The sequence below is a fragment of the Mesoplodon bidens genome (assembly GCF_964165515.1).
Source record: "Mesoplodon bidens genome assembly, chromosome: 12".
In the NCBI taxonomy this organism is placed as follows: Eukaryota; Metazoa; Chordata; class Mammalia; order Artiodactyla; family Ziphiidae; genus Mesoplodon; species Mesoplodon bidens.
In genome coordinates, this window is record NC_138168.1 from 55,567,658 (window position 1) to 55,588,501 (window position 20,844).

The 20,844-nt window shown below is 33.8% G+C and overlaps 1 protein-coding gene across 1 annotated transcript in view; it reads right to left on the reverse strand.

Annotated features, from left to right (window-relative positions):
- Positions 1–20,844, reverse strand: part of TRDN (triadin) — a gene marked incomplete at both ends in the record, with an annotated part of 302,114 nt that overhangs the window by 24,050 nt on the left and 257,220 nt on the right. The window contains 5 exon segments of the mRNA XM_081251093.1: positions 3,019–3,066; positions 4,796–4,843; positions 6,671–6,700; positions 8,269–8,298; positions 8,730–8,756. Of these exon segments, the coding sequence (XP_081107219.1) occupies positions 3,019–3,066; positions 4,796–4,843; positions 6,671–6,700; positions 8,269–8,298; positions 8,730–8,756 (183 nt within the window).

Here is a 20,844-nt window from a genome sequence, read left to right on the forward strand (position 1 = left end):
AGGATTTTTCTTTCTTTGCTGAAGGTTGAATCATTCTTTGAGCATATTTCAAACCAGATGACATTTGCCTTTGGCATTTTACAAGCTCCCTTTTTACCTCTCTGACTCCTACTTCCTTTCTTGTCTCATCAGAAGCAATTTGGTGCTGGTCAGAAGCAATTTGGTGCTAGGCTTTGGTTTCTTGTTGAAAATGTAACCTAGACTTGCCTTATTCCAAAAGTGCAACACTTTGTATTTTCATTTTTCTGGAACACCCTCTCTTTTCAGGTTCAGTTAGAACTCTCACAGATGAATCTCAAGTAAATCTAGGACATGACAACTGTAATCAAAATGTGGAATTGATATTCTTCTCAGCCCTTTGAAAAATATTTGAATTAAAGTAAATTTTAAATCTCTCTCTTTCACCAAAAGTGGAATTTCAAATAAAGTTATATAGGGTAGGATATTCTGAATGGAGTTGAGAATATTTGGAAATACAGCAGATCACTGCCAAGTGTTAGTTCTTACTAATCACTTCCAGGTTTAGTCCTCCTGAACTGTTCTGGTTTACCTGTCCTTTCCTTCCCTCATCTTGAATTTGGAGATTCTCTGAAATCACTATTATTTCCTCCCCATCATCTTGCACCAACAATGAAGTAAGTGGGGAGATGTGGGATCTATGTTGTCATAAGGTTTAATTGGATATTTGTAAATTAGGGATTGATAGCATTCAAGAATGAACTTCCATGAACTTAAGTTGTATAAATTTTAGTGTTAAATAAGCATGCACAATAAAAGAAGCCAATATTCAAGTTATTAAACTGTCAAAATAACACTGCAAAAGTATAATAAATTAAAGTAAAAATAATATAAAATATATATTCAAAATACATGCAATAGGTTCTGGGAGGTGATTATGTTCTTTTTAGCTCCATATATTTTGCCATATCTCCTGAATCACTAACATGACCTCCTAACTGGTCTCACCAAATTCATCTTTGGACCTTGTCAATTCATTTTTCATACATGAACCAGAGAATATTTGACAAAAGCCACTCATATCTTCATTCAAGCCTCTGTTTCACAAATATATGTATGAACCAATATCACAATTTTGACACAATTTTGGACATATTTACTACCTGCGACAATGGGCAAATAGTCACACTTTTCTGAGCCCAATAGTCACCTTTTAAACTCTCTACACCAGTAACATCTGTATGACTCCTGAACAATAAAATGGACAATCTTTAAAATCTATACTCATGAGAAAATTCCATGATTTTAATAAACAAATGGCAAAACGTTTATAATTCATAAAATTATGAATAACATTAATACCAAAAACTACCTACCATATAATTAATGCTGCTTATAGGAAACAAATTAAAAACAGTATGTGGTTCATAACACCAAAAATTGTATATCATTTCATTTTCCTTTGTTATTCATTATGTATCCTTAAAAGATTGCCCATTTACCCTAATTTCTTAGTGTTATTTGATAGCCTGTATGGACTCACTCTTTTAGTATTAATGATAGTGACACAACTTCCAAAGATTTCTTCTGTATAATTATACTGAATTATTAATTAGTAGTGAAAGATAAAGATGTTAAATCAAAGCTGTAGCAATAACGTTAATTTATCACCTATAGAGGTACTTTAGCCTTGGGCAATGCTAAAAATAACAATTGGGAAAAAAAAACCCAAGCAAATTGTTAAAGTTAAATGGCCAAGCGATACTTTCCAGATTTTATTTTTGTCTCTTACTTGTTGGTTTGGGTTTGACTGTGGAGAATGAAAGAAAGCAAATGGCATATGATGAATACAAACCATGGAAAAAAGTAACTCTTTAGCATTTGTATTTATTCTTTCTTCATTTTAAGTTCTCATCTTATCTAAGCTTAATCCATTCTCTCTGAACACTATTATTTCACTGTCAGCAAATACGTTAAACACGCTGCTTATTGAAAAACTAAGACGCACAAAATTTTATGTAAAATTTGAAACAATCTATATATTTGGGACACAAATACATTGGGCTAGCTTCTTCATAATCTCCAAATACCCATATAACTAACTGAGATGCTTAACACTTTAGGGTGCAAATTAGAGGAATGTTAACTAAAATTATGAGCTAAGGCAATGACTGGAATAGAGTACAATGGTTGTATGGGGTAATGTGAAAATAGGGTTTCTTTCTCATGAAATATAGTCTACAATTTCTATAAATAATTAGTTATCTCCTGAAATCTATTATATTTTCCTCTGAGAACTGTATTCAAATCCCAATTATCATGATTATCTCAGTTAAAAGGAAGAAATTACTTCACGGGCTTTTTCCCTTGGAATAATTTTTAGTAAGAAATGGGACTCCATTCATGGCAGAGGTAGGTAGGATTTCCATCTTGGGATCAAATGGAGGAGATACAGTGTTTCAAGATGTCAGTTGAGATGGAGACTTAATTTTGTTCATCCTTTTAGGAAATAACTTCAGAATTTCAAGAGTGTGTACACTCCTTTTTTTTTCTCACATGAAATGATGCTTTGATATTTTTGCTTTGATATTATATGTTCTATTGATCATTCTTCAAGGCAGATTTTAAAAAGTTACACAATCATATGTCTCTGCGGAGCTCTCATGAATGGAAATTATTCCATCTAATACATGAACAGCAGACAGTTTAAAATATCTGTGATTTTAAAATTCGAGAAAATGTGTTTTGAAAGTGAGATTAAACACCTAAAAATAGTACATGATAATCAATGCATGACATAAATTTCCTTGTGAATTATCTGTAAGCTTAGGTCAATCACACTTTAAAAAACTAAAGTATGTCACTCTAGTTTTCCACTGTTAATTTTTACTGAGTATAACTTTTAGTTATTTACAAGAATCAAGAATCTTAGCATTTATGGCACTAAGAGCACACATACTTCAGTAAAGATGTGTGTGTCTGTGTTTGCTCATGTGTGGGTGTGTGCCAACATAACATAAAACTGATACATAGAAGAAAAATCTAAAATAGCTCATTTACCTGTTTTTTCTACTGTGATAGCTTTTGCCTGCTTGACAACTTTTTCATCTGTGATAAGAAAAACTTTTAACGCAAGTGGAAATTTTAAATGTATCAGTACAAAACAGTGACACATTCCAACCTTGATACTTTGTATTTTCTTTGAAATAACACCAATACTGAGACAAGCTTAGCTGTTTTCTCAATAAAACAGCAAGTGATATCTTTTATTCAAATTGGATGGGAGCACACACAAAAAAATTGTCCAGCTGCATATGTCCTTTGCAGCTTTCTTGCCATAAAAGTTTTCCTAATTCAAATGGTCCCCTAACCCCCAACCAAAGTATACTCTATCCTTTGCCTTCACTGTACTTCACTGTATTTATCTACACTGAAGTACACATAAAACATGTATTCCCTTTTCATTATTGAATAAGAATAGGAAGAAACAAGTTTTTATCTTTCTTGAGCAAGATACCTTCCTGAGAACCCAGGATTAGCCTGGCAACCCAAGTTTTTATGTTGCAAAGCTGGGGAAGGGCAAAGGTGGTACATTTATGGGATGTCTTCTGTGCTGTATGTTTTTGTAGACATAGTCAAATAGATTTGGGTCAAAGTAGAGGGATTAGTAAAATGATTCTATATAAAATTAAACTTTTCAAGTATTCAGCAGTGAGAATGAATCAGTTAGTCACATATCCTAATTAGAAAGTTTCACTGGGAAACAGAATTTAGAGTATGAATGTGACCACTGAAATAAAAGAAAGATGAGGCTAGAGGGCAATGCCTTTGTTATACACTCAGAGACTAAATTCTCTCCTTCTCTCAGTATTTCACCTCAGAAATGGTTGATATTTAGGACAGAAAAGGAAGTAACAGGGTTTACAATTCATTATATCAGGAGGTTCTAAAAGTTGTTTCTAAAGTTTTGCTTATGTTTATACAGACTGCTTTTCTCACCTCCCCATAGTCTGCTTCTGCTTTATTTATTTCTATGGTTTCTGCTGCTGGTGTCTCATATTCTTTAAAGCATATACAAGTAAAATCAAACTGACTCAAATCCATTGAAAACAGATTGTATAAAGTAAAATTTTAAAAGTATAAGCAAAAAGTTTCCTAAGATACGTTTAAAGAAAGTATGCTTTAACATTTGTAAAGATTCTGGCCTAACTATATTCACAACATCAGGGAAACAATAAAGGACAATATTCTACAGAATAACTGGGGCTTGACACAACCACAAATTTCAATTCATATTTAATTGGCTTAAATTAAAATTTAAATAAAGTTTCTATTCTTAAATAAAAACTAAGTATTAAGCTAGTCTTGGTAATTTCTCTATTTCTCCTTATGAGCAAAGCCCATTGGCTTACCTCTACTTTCTACAAAATGTAGGACCAAGAATAAGAAGAGGAAGGAAAGAAGAAGGATGAAGGGAAGCAGGAGGAAATATTGATTTCCTTTTCTTGGGATTTTTGGAATTCAAGATGATCATGTTTGAATGAGCCATTCTGAATTACAAGTTTTCTAGTGATGTCTTGTCCCAAACAGAACAAAACAAAATGAAATATAGAGACCATTCATCTGAATGCTGGCAAAGATGGTCTTTATGCTAAGCTAAGTCTCTGATGGGAAGGGATCACGAGCTATGTAGTTATATCTGGCAGGTCAAGTTCTCAGCATGAACTGTGAACCATCCCTAATAACTTTAGATTTGACTCTAAGCTCATCATCCTGTTAAAACTAGAACATTGAGAGACAATTTGATACTATTGTACAAATAACACCTGCAAAATACCTGGTTTACCATGAGAAACAGTCTTTTCTGGTTTCACTATGTCTTGTTCTGAAAATAATAAAAAGAAAATCTTTTCAGATATTTAGAAGCTTTATAAATTAACATATGGCGAATTTTCTCTGTGATGTGGTCCAGTGATTTGTTTAGTAGAAAAAAAATTGACAGATTTCAACAAATGTGTCCATGGAGAAAAACTGTTCCTTAATTTTCATGTCATTTCATGTAGTTTAAATAAAAAACTTAAAGGTTTTGGTTGCATGAAAACAATATACAAAGAATTCTTATTTACATTTAAGCACCTATAATTTCCAAAGCATAGGCTGTAATAAAGTATAAATACTGAGGCATAGATTGCAAATATGTATTATTAAAATATTTAAGTTTTTTGTAAAAATTCTATATCAACTTTATAGAAAAAATTCAGATACATACTGTGTATTTGAGCTTTTTTGGATGAAGCTAGAAAATAAACATTCAAAATTATAAAAATTTCAATTAAATAACCTGCAAAATTGTAGTATTTAATAATAATAAATGAAAGTTTTAAATATTACTAGGCCTAAATAGAAGTTTTAAATGGTATTGGGTTTCTGATTAAAAAAAAAAGAGGTAAAATGCAAAGTGTTCATATCTGGTAACACATACTCTTCTGCAGCAAATAAATGTACTCAGGAAAATAAATAATAAGATAGTAGTTAGGCATTTTTAAGCCTTAATACACTAAAAAGATACATTATTTACAAGAAAAACTAGATTCAAGCTTATGATCAGTTGTCAGGTAAGCTCTGGTAAGAATTAAAGGAATAAGATAGTATTGTATATACATCTAGACTTGGATTCTTGAATTTGTTTTTATTTAAGAATCCTGTTACATAATTTTTTTTTTTTTTTGCGGTACGTGGGCCTCTCACCATTGTGGCCTCTCCCGCCACAGAGCACAGGCTCCGGACGCACAGGCTCAGCGCCATGACTCACGGGCCCAGCTGCTCCGCGACATGTGGGATCTTCCCGGACTGGGGCACAAACCCGTGTCCCCTGCATCAGCAGGAGGACTCTCAACCACTGCGTCACCAGGGAAGCCCTACATAATTTTCTATAATGAAGGAATAGCATCCATAGAGCCTGACGGTTTTGTTGACTTGCCTCAGGTGAGTAATTAGTTGGTACCAGAACTAGGACTTACACATTAAATAGCAGTGTAAACTTGGAAAGATTGCCCTTATTTTAGATCAATGTTGCCTCTTAATAAAATGATTGTTAGTCTGGGACAATCTCTTAGTGATATCACCCAGGGTTTTGAGTAAACCAGACCTGGGCACAATTCTAGCTCCAATATTTATTAACGTGAAAATCTTGGAAAAATAACTTTCTAAACTTGGTCTATTGAACTGTTTCCACAGATATGAAACATGGGTAATAATTGTCATGTTGCATGTCTCTCCTAGTGATGGGATGAAAATGGAATCTTACGCTATTCCTCAGCTCTAGAAGATGCTTGGTAAGTTCTTGTCCTCTTTCCCTTCAAATCTCAGTAGTCTATGATTTCATGATTTTATAACTCTGGTGTGTTATCAGAAATAAACCCACAGATTAAACATGATTATACTAGGCTTTGAAGAACTCCAAGAAATGTCTCCTGAAACCTGGAGTCTCTGCTGAGGTTCACTTAAAGCCATATTCTAGATGTTTTTGCCTATGGAATATCCCCATTCTCACCTAATCCAGTAGTGTGAAACCATATTGAGCAATGGAGTAGGGAAAATAATGAGGACCTGGGAGACTCTGTGTAACTCCCCATTGGTGGGTAGTAAGCCTTTTTTAGTACTAAAATAACAGCAATATTAGCTCTGTGACTAAGAATAAAAATATTATTACCTGGCTTTGTTTCCTTTTTAACTTGCGACTCTGAAGGGGAAAACAAAAGATAGAAATTTTTAAATCTGAAAAAATAAACTAGAGCACAAATTCATTTTTGGACACTATTTTATTTCTTTTACCATAATTTGAAAAAGCAGAATTTTAGTAAAAATTATTTTAGTTTCCTACTGGCCTGCCAGTACTGGACTATTGACACACAGTAGTTAAAATCATGATATGTCCTTGTCTGTCACTAAGTTATTGCTACTGCTAATGGATTTCAACATGAATTTTCTGTTTTCTCAAGATTATTGTTGTGGAGAATAGTTTTAATGTCCACATAAGATAAATGACTTGATGATAGGAGTTGGAAGAGTTTTTCTTAAATATATGTAATTGTGGTTCAGAAATTTAGACCATGTTATGGCTTGAATTGTGTGCCACAAAAAAATATTTGAAGCCCTAGTAGAAAATAACTCAGAATGTGACTTTATTTGGAAATAGGATTATTTGCAGATGTGATTAGTTAAGGTAAAATGAGGCCACACTGGAGTAGGGTGGGCCCTTAATCCAATCTGACTGGTGTCCTTATAAGAAGAAAAAAGACACAGATAGAGACACACCAGAGAAGATGGCTGTGTAATGACGGAGGCAGAGATTGGAGTGAGCCAACTACAAGCCAAGGAACACCAAGGACTGCTGACAAACACCAGAAGCTAGAAGAGATAAGGAAACATTGTCCTCTACAGGTTTCAAAGGGAGTGTGGCTCTGCTTCTATCTTGACTTGGGACTTCCATCCTCTAGAACTGTGAAAAAATCAATTTTTGTTGTTTTAAGTTATAATAATTAGTTAAGGTGTGGTTATATGGGGGTAGAGAGGATCCTTAATCTAGTAGGACTGGTATCCTTAAAGAAGAAGAGAAAACATACGGAGATAAAGACAATGGGAGAAGAGGTTCATGTGATGATAGAGGCTGAGATTAGAGAGATGCCTCTTCAAGCCTAGGAATACCAAGGATTGCTCACAAACACCAGAAGCCGAAAGAGGCAAGGAAGGATTCTTCCCTACACCTTACAAGGGAAACATGCCCTGCTGGCACTTTGATTTTGAATGTCTAGTTCCCAGAACTGTGAGAGAATAAATTTCTGTTGTTTTTAGCCACCTAGTTTCTGGTATTTTATTACAGCAGCCCCATAACACCAATACAGTTGGGAGACATGAATCAAAATTTTAACTGTTTTTAAAATCATTGCTCTGTTTTCTTTTAAAAAACTGTTTGCTGCCTGCTATAGCCCTCAGAAATGTTCATCTGACTCAGGAGCCCCCAAAAAATAGAAGAGTGTGGGCAGCTTTTTTTCTGACAGGATGTCTGTGTTCTATAATAATCAGCGAAAAATAGTCATTTGTTTCTTCTGAACTATATAAATTTCTCAGCGGTTTCACTTTGTAAATAGGGTTTTTTTTCTAGGAACAGGTAGTATAGCTAAACATATGTTACGTTTGTTTTATTTTAAAAAGTTGTTCAAGAATAAAATTTTAGTATAATATTTGCACTAGAACACATTTGCAAAAAAGTATGCTATTCATTATAAATATGGAAGGAAATGTACATACCTGGCTTATCTTCCTTTTTTATTTGTGGCTCTAAAAACGAGTAAACATTAGTAATAACGATTATATAAAAATATTTATTTCCTGTACTCATGCATATTTCTTTTACATATTATTGTTCTTTAATCTTCCATATTAATTGTCTTCTTATGATTGCAGCAGATTAATACACACACAACTAAAAGTTCCTCATTATCAATCACAATAAGAATTTTTGAGAAAACCTGGAAACATGAACTAAGATTTTTAATGAGAAGTTAATGAAATCATTCCCAGTGAATGAAGTATAAAGGAAAATATCAGCATAGCAAATTCTCAGAAAAACAAGTAAGATAACCAGCACATTATCTGCACAAAATAGTTAAGCCTTTGACTTTATGCAAAATACACTCAACAATAGAATCAGAGGATGAGTAAAGCAGGCATTTAATATTTGTTTTTTGTTATTGGCATGTATAACATACGTGGAGACTTGGGCTTGACTTCTTTGCCTAGAAAAAATTGAAAAATTATTAAAAACTGAGTCTTTCCATTGTTATTGGATCAACATTGTATATGGTAGAATATTATATATTTGAAAATCAAACACTATAGAACCCAACTATCATTCTTTATTGAAATTTTTACAGGATATGTAATTTAATGTCCAAGCCAAGTTACTAATTGAAAAATCATTTAAAACAATAACAGTTTAATTTCATTGCACCATTAAAAAATTTGCTCACAAACTCATGTGCAATGTTAACTGTTTAATCTAATGTTAAGATGGAACATACAATTTTATTTTGAGAATTACTTTTAGCCTTTCATTAACCAAGATGAAAAATTCAAGACTACTGTTTTCATTTCCATTAACATTATCAATATGTTATCTGTCCCAGTATAATACATTAAATAGCGACTGCTGCTGAATCTGGAATTCTTGATGACCCAAAATATACCATATGCTTTTATTGCATATTGGAGTCCTAGTTCAGGGGTTGGCAAATTTTCTGTGAAAGTAGATATATATATATTTTTTTACTTTGGAGCCATATGATCTCTGTTGCAATTATTCAGCTCTGTTGTAGAACAGAGCAGCCATAACCATTATGTGAATGAATAGAAATGGCTGTGTTCCAATAAAGCTTTACTTACAGAAGCTGGTGGCCAGTCTGCAGGCCATGGTTTGCCAACATCTGCCCTATCCACAGTAAATTTTAACTTTCTTTCTTTTTTATCTCAACAAAGATCTTAACAGTAAACAAAGCACCTTTCTTTGATTCTGAATTCCTAGATTAATAAACATCCAATACCTTTCCATAACTGCTCTACTAAAATTCTTAAGAATGTTACCTGTACTTGTTTTTTCCATTTATTAACTCCCATTTAATCATTAATTCACTATCATCTAGCTTCTATTCCCAACATTATATTTTACAGGCATCTCTGGTCACTAACTAATTCCCCCTTACTTTCCAGTATCAATGAACATATGTAACTATGTTGATCACTTTCTTCTTTTTAAATTCCTATTCATTTGGCTTCTGGGAAGGATGTACATAATATACTCTACTGTAATAAGATAAACATTTATACCATCCTCTTCATTGTCAAAAGTGTCCTAGTGACTTTCACTTTTAGCTAAATAAAATAGCAAGAACCTGATTAGTTTTCACACTTGAAACTATAGGAAATAGAAAAACTATATAAAACATGGTTTAAAAGATATTGGACATCACACAATAAAGGACAGTGATTTTTAAGTAATGAAAAACAAATGAGGGGCACTCTATGATTATCCCAGCTTAATGCCTTAAGAGAACTGAAGGCTGTTAGTGCAGGAATAGAGCTGATTTGATGAGATTGAACTGGGAGTCTTGAGAGACCAAGACAGCGAGAGATCAGTGGTCAGAGTAATATAAAGTAGGAAGCTAAAGAGATTAGAAAGAGGGAGAAAAAAAGATTTTAAAAAGTTTGGAGAATTTGTGGAAGGCTCCCTCAAGTCTTCAGATGAGCACTGCCAGGCTATGTGCACAACGAAACTACTTAAGGTAGAGAAAGAAATAGTAATAATACTGTAGCAGTTTATAGTAAGTGTTGATGTTGGGTAGTGTCAGTCCTTCAGCTCTGTTCTTTTTTTTTTTTTTGGTTTTGTGTTGGCTATTCTGGGTGTTTTCCCAATCCATGTAAACTTTAGAATCACTTAGTCAACATCCATGAAATAACTTGCTGAGATTTTGATGGAAATTACAATGTATCTATAGATCAAGTTGGGAAGAACTGACATCTTAATGTTGAATCTTCTACTTCACAAACATAGAATATCTCACCATTTATGTAGAGATTTTTATTCCTTGATTCTTTTTTTTTTATCAGAGTTTTCTTCCCTTCACTTTTTATTTGGCTAATTTCTATTTAGGGCTCAGCTATCTCTTCCTCAGAAAGCATTTTCTGATATGGTTGGACAACTTTTCCCCTTTATGTGCCAACATTATTTTTGTGATATCTTGATCATTGTTTTTTGATATCTTATTCACAATATACTGTAAATATTAACTTAAGTGAATACCTTCCCTTCTATACTGTGAGATATTTGAGAACAGAGATCATGTTTATCCATCATTGAATCCAGAGAGCTGGTGCAATACATGGTTACGTGATAGGCACTCAATTATTGTTTGTTCATTAGATAAATAAATGAAATAATTAATGAAAATAAGAGAAGGTAAATAAATGGAGAAGTTGAGTCAATGAATGTAGGAGAATATGTGAATTCAGAAATTACATTAGAACACAAAAAAATGTTAAAATTACTACAGGCTTTCTTTGAATTGACATGACTATTCACCTCTCAGCTTTCTGGTACCCAGACAAAGATAAAATGTGCAATCAGTTATACAATTCACACTGTTTTAAGTTGTAAGCAAATAAGTTGTTTAAGAGAAGCACAACAATTCTTGGTAATATTACCTGAGATAAATTTGTTTTATGGGTTCTCAGAAAAAAAAAAACTGTAATGCAGTATAATGTAGCAGATAACATCTTCAACAATAGCCCTACCCTAATTATGTAACAGTTTTCATAAGACTCTACCTACTGCTCTCAACATGGACCAAGCACAGTTCAATAAGAAAACATACACACACACACCACACACACAAATTGTGTACAAATATAAGGATGTTCAGTTATGCTCTTCAAACCCAACCAGGTTAAGAAAATCTTGACTTAAAAGTTCTGCTAATTCCTACAATCAGGTTGTGATAGATACTGGGTAACTATCTATTCCCACAAATCTGTTCAATAATGAAATCTGGGTTTCAGAGCTGGTTCTTCATGTGCCCTCCCATATATACTTATTTCCAAGTTTAATTTCAATTGCAGTCCTCTAACAACTGTCTAATTATTCTGCTGTTCTCCTGTATTCTGTACTATGGTTTTAATGTGTCCCCCTATCAGAAATGTTGCAGGGCTTCCCTGGTGGCACAGTGGTTAAGAGTTCACCTGCCGACGCAGGGGGACGCGGGTTCGTGCCCCGGTCCGGGAAGATCCCACATGCCGCGGAGCGGCTGGGCCCGTGAGCCATGGCCGCTGAGCCTGCGCGTCCAGAGCCTGTGCTCCACAACGGGAAAGGCCACAACAGTGAGAGGCCCGCATACTGAAAAAAAAAAAAAAAAAAGAAAAGAAAAAAAGAAATGTTGCAGTCCTAATACTCAGTACCGCATAAATGTGATCTTATTTGGAAATAGGGTCTTTGCAGATATAATTAGGTTACATGAAGTCATTAGGCTGGGCCCTAACCCAGTATGACTGGTGTCCCTATAAAAGGAGGAGAAGAGACACAGAAATGGACATGCATAGAGGGAAGATGATGTGAAGATACAGGGAGAATACCATGTGATGACAAAGGCAGAGATTGGAATGATTCACCTAGAAGCCAAGGAACATCAAGAATTTCCAGCAAGACCAGAAGCTGAGAGAAAGGCATGGAACAGATTCTCTTCCAAAACCCTCAAAGAGAACATAGTCCTGCCTAAACCTTGATTTTGGACTTCTGGTCTAGGGAACTGTGAGAGAATAATTTTCTGTTTTAAGCCACTTATTTTCTGGCATAGTTACCACAGCCCTAGGAAACAATACAATACTTTAATCCAATCCACCACTGTTTCTGTTTGTAATTACCAAGAACATCCAAACTGGTCATGCAAACATAGGCTTTTTTGCATCGTTCTTTCAATTCTGAAGCCAGAGAGATTTTCTAGGATGCCTGTCTGGTTATTTCAGATATCACATCTCAGTGTAAATCACGTACTGCCTTTATTAACTCCAGCTGCCTCTGCCTGCTCTATAAGGCTACTGATGAATCTAATTGTTGCACATATCATCACCCTCTTCTGTACTATTTTGTACTCTATGTTCAAGTTATACTGAAGTATTGTTTTTCTAAAAAACATCTTAAGGTCTCTTTTTCTTCTGGGATGTCTTAAATGTTTATCTCTCTGTCTAGAACATTCTTCCTCCTTCTTCATCTGGCTAAATCCCATTTAGTATTCAGACTAGCTCTGGGGTCTGTGGTGAAGTTGGGTGCTCACTTCACTCTCCTTCTCCCATGAGGATGGTGTCTTTTTCTGAGCTGGGCTGCCTGGGCTTGGGGAAGGGGAATGGCGGGAATGCGGATCTATTTTTTCCTACTCTCCTCAGTGTGTCTTTACTTATTTCTTTGCTTCACCCAGGTGTTTTAAGACCTCACCTGGAATACCTGACTCTTGTGAAGGTATTTGCATGCACAAAGAGTTGTTCAAATGGATGTGTCTTGGGAGGAAATGAACACTGGAAATTCCTATATCACCATCTTGCTAATGTCAGTCCTAAATATTCTTTAGCTCTTTTATATTCCTAGTTTCATGATCTTATACATTCAGTTGTGAGAGTATATCATATCAGTTTAAAATCTGATGAAACTTCACAGGCAAACATATCTGCAGATACATGAATGAATAAAGTGTATGTAAATGTTTGTTTATACATGGTCTAAGACTATATATTTCCTAAGGTCCATATTTAGGCTGCAATAAACATAAGGACAAGTGTAGAATGTTTGTTGGAGGAGAATTCTGGAAAGGCAGTAGTTCTCAAACAACAGCATCACCTGGGAACTTAAAAATGTAAATTCTTAGCCCCATCCCTGACCTTCAGAATCATAAACTCTAGGCACGGGCCAGCCCACCACGTATATCTGACACATGTTGAAATTTGAGAACCACTGTTTGATAACCATGACATTTGTTAACAGCATTCATTTAACAAAAAACTATGGTTATTTTTTACAATTCTGAGTTCCATCTAACCGTGTATGTCATATTTCAGCAAATATGGCTTAATTAAAATCAGAGAAAGCCTTCAATCTACTGAGACATAAATGGATAAAGCTAAAAACAGAACATGCTTATGTTGATTATAGGGTGTCAACTTTTCAATATAGATGACAGTAATAGTATATTCAGATGTTTGTGATTGAGATCTGTAAAGTATGTGATGTGAAATCTACTTTATATAACACAAGAATATTTTATTTTTACAAAGGAAACCAAATCATTGTAACATTGATGTTCTCATGGAAGTGATAATTGACTCCACATTCACAGAATACATTTCAATAGTAAGTAGCAATATAATTAGTATATACATACATAAATATATTTGTTCATTTTAGTTATGGAGATTTTAGTTTTTTCTATTTCTATTATAGCTTTTGTATTTTCTGTATTTTCTAAATATTTTGAATTGTATTAAAACAAAATGTCAATGCAGTATTTCCCATTTCTACCCTTACAATGCATAGACTTAAAAGAATAAATGGTCATAGTCAACAAATAAAAAAAGAAAGCAAAAGGAAAAAAATTAAGGGCCAAAATATTCTAAAATATTAGACACATGAATGATAAAAATTATAGCAGTTTAAAATTATATACATAAAAGAATAAATAGCCTATCTACATCTATATATATTAAGGAATTTTGAAAGTAATGTCAGACAAAATTAATAAAATTTTGACCTATACAATCAGAAACTACTTATTTCGTAGTACACTGCAACAAGCAGTAGATAAAGATATCTTAAGTGTTGGATCAAATTCTCATTCAGACACTTATTTACTGTGAAACCTTGACATGGCCATTTAACTTGTTTGGTTCTCCTCTTCCAAAATGAAAATAAATGTAAGAAGTTAGATTAGGTGATTTTTAAGATCTCATCCAGGTCTAAAATAATATATTTACACTAAATATTAATTTAAATCTAAATAGTAAATCATTTAAAAGGGAGACACAGTGTAGATAATCAACTTGAAATGTTGCAGCGTTAATTCCTCTTAGTTTTATTGCTGTTTAGTAAGTCTGTTTACTCAATTCCTCATAGATTTTCTGCTGTGGAAGCACGTTTTTAGGTCTAAGGCAGATTAACAAACTTTGTTTTTAAGACCTGTGAGTCTGTTTCAGATATATTTCTTTACACAGATATTTAGTACAGAGCAGAAGATGGCTCTGTTGTAGACGTATATCTTAGCCAAAAGAACTACTTAACAGGCACTTTACCTTTTAAATTGACTTGAAGGTTAATAGCTAAACTTTGTGCCATACATATTGAATAAGCAATCCATTTGGAGGAAGCAAGGAAATATTATAAGGACTTTTATGGAATGCCTGCGTCAGTTCAAAGATCTTACCACATTTTACTAGAAGCCATTATTACTCAGCTACATGTTTCATGAAGTTTTCTAACCCTTTAATTATCAAAATTAAAATGGAAAAGTATAAATGTTAAATATATAAAATACGTTATAAAACTCTAAACGGTCATCTTTTCTGATTTGTATATGAATTTGAGTAAAAATATATCATTTTCACCCTCCAGTTTCCTTTCTCATCTGATGTCCTTTCCCTTCTTATCACCTTTCACTGTACTGCACTCATTTATTAAGACAGCTCAGCTGTTGTCTCTCTTATGAAGACTTTCTTGACCTCTTTCCATGATGGGTTAAATGCCCCTAATCTGTACTCTCCCTATCCAATGTAAATTATTATCCCTGTATATTGTAATTATTTGCAATACTCTGTAATTATTTACTCATTTGCCTTCCCCAAATAAATTGGTAAGTTCACTAGTCAGGGACTGCAACTATCACCTTAGTATCTTTTGCACTTGTTCATTGTCCACACATAGTCAATAATAATGAACAAGTGATAACTCTGTATCAATGGAGGGTTGCTCTCTTGAGTAATGCATACACTAAATACATTCTCACTGATGACCCATCGAAGATGCTGCTAAAATATATGGGAAGTGGTTGCAAAAAAGAGAGAGCTTTTAACTCTGTGACCCTTCAATAAAACATATTAAACATATTATCAACAGAAATCTTCCATTTTTTCTCTACAGAGGATATTTTTCACAATTGTATTGTGATCACCTTGCTTTGGGATACATGAAAATAAAACATGGGAAAGTCTGTGCATGGGATTTCTTATTAATGTTGTGATCATTTCATCTAAGAAAAGGAGGAAATTATGCTATGTTTAGCTGTGACTATTGTGCAGTTTTGGCCTGGAATATAAAATGCATTGGAGAGCATTTTAAATTGATTAGCACCACCAGGCACAAGCATGTTTTAATTATTAAGATTTACTATATTTCCCTAAACACCTCTCCAACACATTCTGATCCTTTAAGTGGATCTTAGGAAAAAATGAGACAATAAGAAATGAGCCCTCACTATGATGTAGGCTCAGTGAGATTCAATCCTTAGTTTAAAGGTCAGGGCTTTGATTAGGGCATGATTTAGTGGTGGAGGGTTTGTGAGGAGGAGAGCACAGTAAAATGTCTGAGTTTGGATCAGCCTCTTTAAAGTAGGGAGGCATGACCTTAAAGGAACCATTATTTTTGTCATGTTAGGTATTGGTCACATTAATCTCAGTTCCGAAGCTCTAAGATATTCTGTTCTGAAATCAGGGATGTGAGAATAGAAGAGATAGTAATTAATATTATTTCTTTTCATTTCTACTACAGCCACATAAACAGTCTCATTTTCCTTTTTTAAGATGTTTTGTGTCATTGGGAGCTAAATTTGAACAGCATATAAAAGCAAAGGGGAGATTCCTGATGTTTGTCCACAAGAGAGATCTGAAATATTTTCCTCTGGAATATGATTCAGTTATTAAATATACACCCTCTTTTAAGCATCCCACAGGTGTGGAACATTTCATCACTGGCTTGAGAAATATTTCTATATATAAATATCACTGTGTTAATCTACTAAATCAAAAAACAAAACAAAAATTAGCTAAGAACATTGTTTTTAAAACTGTACGATATATTGAGTGTTACAAATAGTATAAGAGCATGTTTATTCATAGAAGAAAGAAAAAAGGAGATTGAGAATAGGTTCAAATAATTAATAAAGCTATAATTAATTAATTATAATTAATATAGCTAATATAAAGCTATATTTTAGAATAGCAAAGAAGATATAAAGTAAGCAATACATTAACATGGGGGAAAACTGAATTTTTGTAAATTTTGTAATATCAGAGTAACTCACAAATTAGCCTGGAGACAGAAACCATTCTAATCGAGCTGTCTTCTTAAAGGCAAGTGTCTATAAAGCTCTGGAGCTGTGTTTTTTGTTGTTGTTGTTTTTTATTTTAGAAGAATCAGATCATCAACTTCCTCTATGGCAAGTAATAAAGTCTTGGTTAGTGAATTGCTTTTGCCACACTGAAAGCTCTTCCTCAATTAGTTTTTAGAGTGGGTTGAAATTGGGAAGGAGAATTTTCAATGACAATTTTATATAAAGGGCAAAAAAAAGCATTTTTTATTCCCATAAATTACAGAAAGAAGAAAATCTTTCTGAAAAAAACCTAAAAACTAAAAATTATGTCTTTTGAAGGAGTCTAAAATGCATACCATTGAAGAAATATCTAAAGGAGATGAAATATCTAATTATTGGCTCTTTGTTTACACTCATGCATAAGTAGTGTTTAGTAATTTTAAATGAAGCTATCATTATTCTTCCTTTTTCACTGGATAGAGAGGACTTTCCTAGGATTCACAGACCATGCATCTCTCCTTTAAGCCAGCTGAGAAAAATTGTACCTGTCACAGGTTGATTCAGAAGCTACTAATGGGACTGTGCTTGACTGATTGAATTGGCTAAGAAATATTTCATCTCTAGAAGATACATTTCACCAGAAAAACTTAAGGCTACAGTACTCAAGTCATTATTATAAATAAAAAGAGAAGATTTTAGTACGGAAGTGGTCTACATTCAAAGGTCAAGCAGGAAAAGGGTTATATCTTTTTTCCACAAAATAAAATTTTTTCCACAAAATAAAAATTGCTTAAATGAAAGCCAATGATTTCATCTCTTTCAAATTTTGAAAAACTGTACCAAATTTTAATTCTGAAAAATTCTCATGAACCTATTAGCATAATTTATAGCTAACACACTAAAAGTTTATTTTGTGCCCAGAACCAGACTAAGCATATTAAATAGAATACTTTAACATTTATAGTAACCCTCATGAGCTCAAGTTCTCATTTTAACAAATTATTAGACAGGATTCCAGGTCCATTTGACTGAATAACTAAACTCTTACTACATTTGTTCATTCAAAAACATTTACTGAGCTCTTACTATGTGCTAGGAACTATTTTAGGCACAAGTAAGAATAAAATAAACCAACAAAAATCCTGCCCTAAGGAACATATGGTCTACTGCCCTGATTTGTTATTAGTATCATCCAGATTTATCTAAGAGTTACTCAGATAATCAATTCAGTTCAAAATAGGTGTATCACCACTCCAACATTTTTTTCCCACCACTGCCCCCATCATTTCTATTTATATTTTTCTGAGAATAGAATGATAATATTATAATTGAGGTTCTAAATTTGACAGTAAACTATATCCGTGATACATTGGCAAAAGGAAGGGACACTACATTTTATGTTACCTTGAAGTCAAAGAGGACAACTTGTGACACTGTAAGTCATTTGCTCACTGCCTTAGAAATCAAGTTGAGTATATGAATGTGGCCATTGATATGTTGAAAGAAGCTAGGTCATCCCACCTATGAATTTTGTAACCTGGGAATTCATTTCATCTTTATTTCAGTTTCCTTGCTTGTAACTTGGGCAAAATAATGAAACCTAAATCATAAGATCTTATGAGATCAAATTATGTATGTATGTGAATAAATCCTCTTGATTAATTGCTCTACCAATATTAGTCATTTTTTCCATTTTCCAGGATTTGTATTAGTTGGTATTCAATAAATACCCTTGGACTTACATAGTAAAATTTATTGCAATTTTCTTAGTTTATTGTAAGTTTCTTTGTGGTAATAATCCTTCTCAGCATATTATAATGACACATACCTAGTGACTAATCAGCAAACACTAGTTTATAATAGAAGCAATGGTTGACCTACTGCATTTACATGGTTATCTGTAGGGATACTTATGAAGTATTTAACACCAATGCCACTTGCTAGCAATTACTCAATTTTCCATGTCAGCATAATTTTAATAAATTTTTTATCCCAAAAGAGAATGATTGCTTCCTCCCCCAAGAATTTACAGTAGAATTTTTTGTCTTCTTGTTTATGGGGAAAAAAATTAAAGGAAATTTTGAGATAGCAATGCCTGGGCATAAATTTATTATTCATGTTAGCATATCTTCATCATTCTAATTGCAACACAATCAAACATTGCTTCCAGTCTTCCTTATTTAGTTTTTCTTCTTTTTTAAAATATACGCTGTTATTAATTTAAAAAATTCTATCATCTTTGCTCTATTGCTTCCCCAATCTTTTAAGTAAGTAAATGTGTAAGACATCGTTTTTCAAAGTGTGTTCAGCTGAACACCACTATTATATTACAGAAAGGATACCATGGTTGAATAAATACGAGAAACATTGGGTGAAAAAATGTTCAGCAGGTTTTTTACTATCAGATTTTCATTATGTGTTCATATCTATGATGAACTCCAAGAGGTTTTCCCAGACTTACTTAACCTCAAAACTCTTTCATGTATCCATAATTATGGCTAGTCTTCTATGCAAAACACTTTGCAAAATACAAGTGTAAGAAATAACTTATACTGCAGGAACACTTCTCCTTTTACAGTTAGAAAGAAAAACTCTATAACAATAATGTTATTGATTTTTACTCTTAGCTGAACTGTATAAAATTATATGGTCTTTAAAGGCAGAAGGATTTAGTTCAAGGTTTTAAAATTAAAAGTGGTATTACTACACAAGTAGGGAAATATTACACAAGTAAACTTAAAAAACAAATGAGAGATCTATATTGAAAAGGAAATTGTTTGATCTCCATGGTAATTAAACAAAATGAAATCCTTTAGGTGTTACGAACATAAATTCCCTTATCTCTCAGGTGTTTAACAATGGAATTAGTGTATGCCTTAGTTTTTAGCATTTTTCCATATATTATTGCCTTTACAGATACTGTAACCCTGTAAAGTTGTAAAGACAGTAGCTGTGAAATCTCTGTTTGATAGATTAGGAACCAAACTACAGGTTCCCGGATGTCACAGCTCCCATTCTTTTTACTCTGCCCAGCTGTTTTCTTAACTAAATGCACTGTCTTTTCCCTTTTTCAGACAAGATTTTAAACGAATAGTCTACAATGTATGCAAAGTATACAATGTATGTTTTCTAGCCCCAATTTCTGACTTCCAACCAAAGGCCTCAAAATATAGTAATTTGGTTTTCCACCCATTGAGCTCCACCAAAATTGCTCATAAGATCATCAGTGACTCCATATTATATATTCCAAATACTTTTCAGTCTTTATCTTACTGCAAATTTCTGCTATGTTTGACATTTTGACAATTTCCTCCTCCTTGAAATTCTTTCCTCCCTGGTTTCTGAGACAATGTCTCGAGCTTCTAAGAGAATTCTCCTCTTGCTCTTTCTTTAACTCCTTCAGAGTCTCCCTCTCCCCCTCTATCCACTCTTTACATATCAGTGTCCTTCCTGGTTGCTTCCTCAGTCCTTGCTCCTCCCCGACACACTCCCCTCGGTAGATGTCAATAACTCTCATCATTTAAGCCAGCACATCTTTGCTGGAAACTTCCGAATTAACTACTGTGTTTTCTCCCCAGCTGCCTGGTAAACACACTTCAATGCACATCCCACAGGTACCTCTAATTCGACATGTCTCTCCTGCACCTCTACCCCAATTAGATTATAAGTTCTAGGAGGACAGGAACTTGACTGTTTACTAATGGATGTCTGCACTTACCAAATTGTTACCGAACCCAGGTCTGGCTGCTTGCCACTCGAGAGCCAATTCTCTAGAGAAAATTGTTGGTAGGAAAGGAAAGCTTGCTTTATTTCGGAAGCTGGCAACCGGGGGAGAGGGTGGACTCTCCTGTCCTAGAACCAACTCCCGATTGCTGTTCAGGGGACAGGGGCTTTTAAAGGGGAGTTTCAGGGTTGTGTTGGCGGAAGGAGGGAGCAGAACAGCACAGGCAGTTCTGACAGCCATCTTGCAATCAGTAATGTGGTGGTCTGA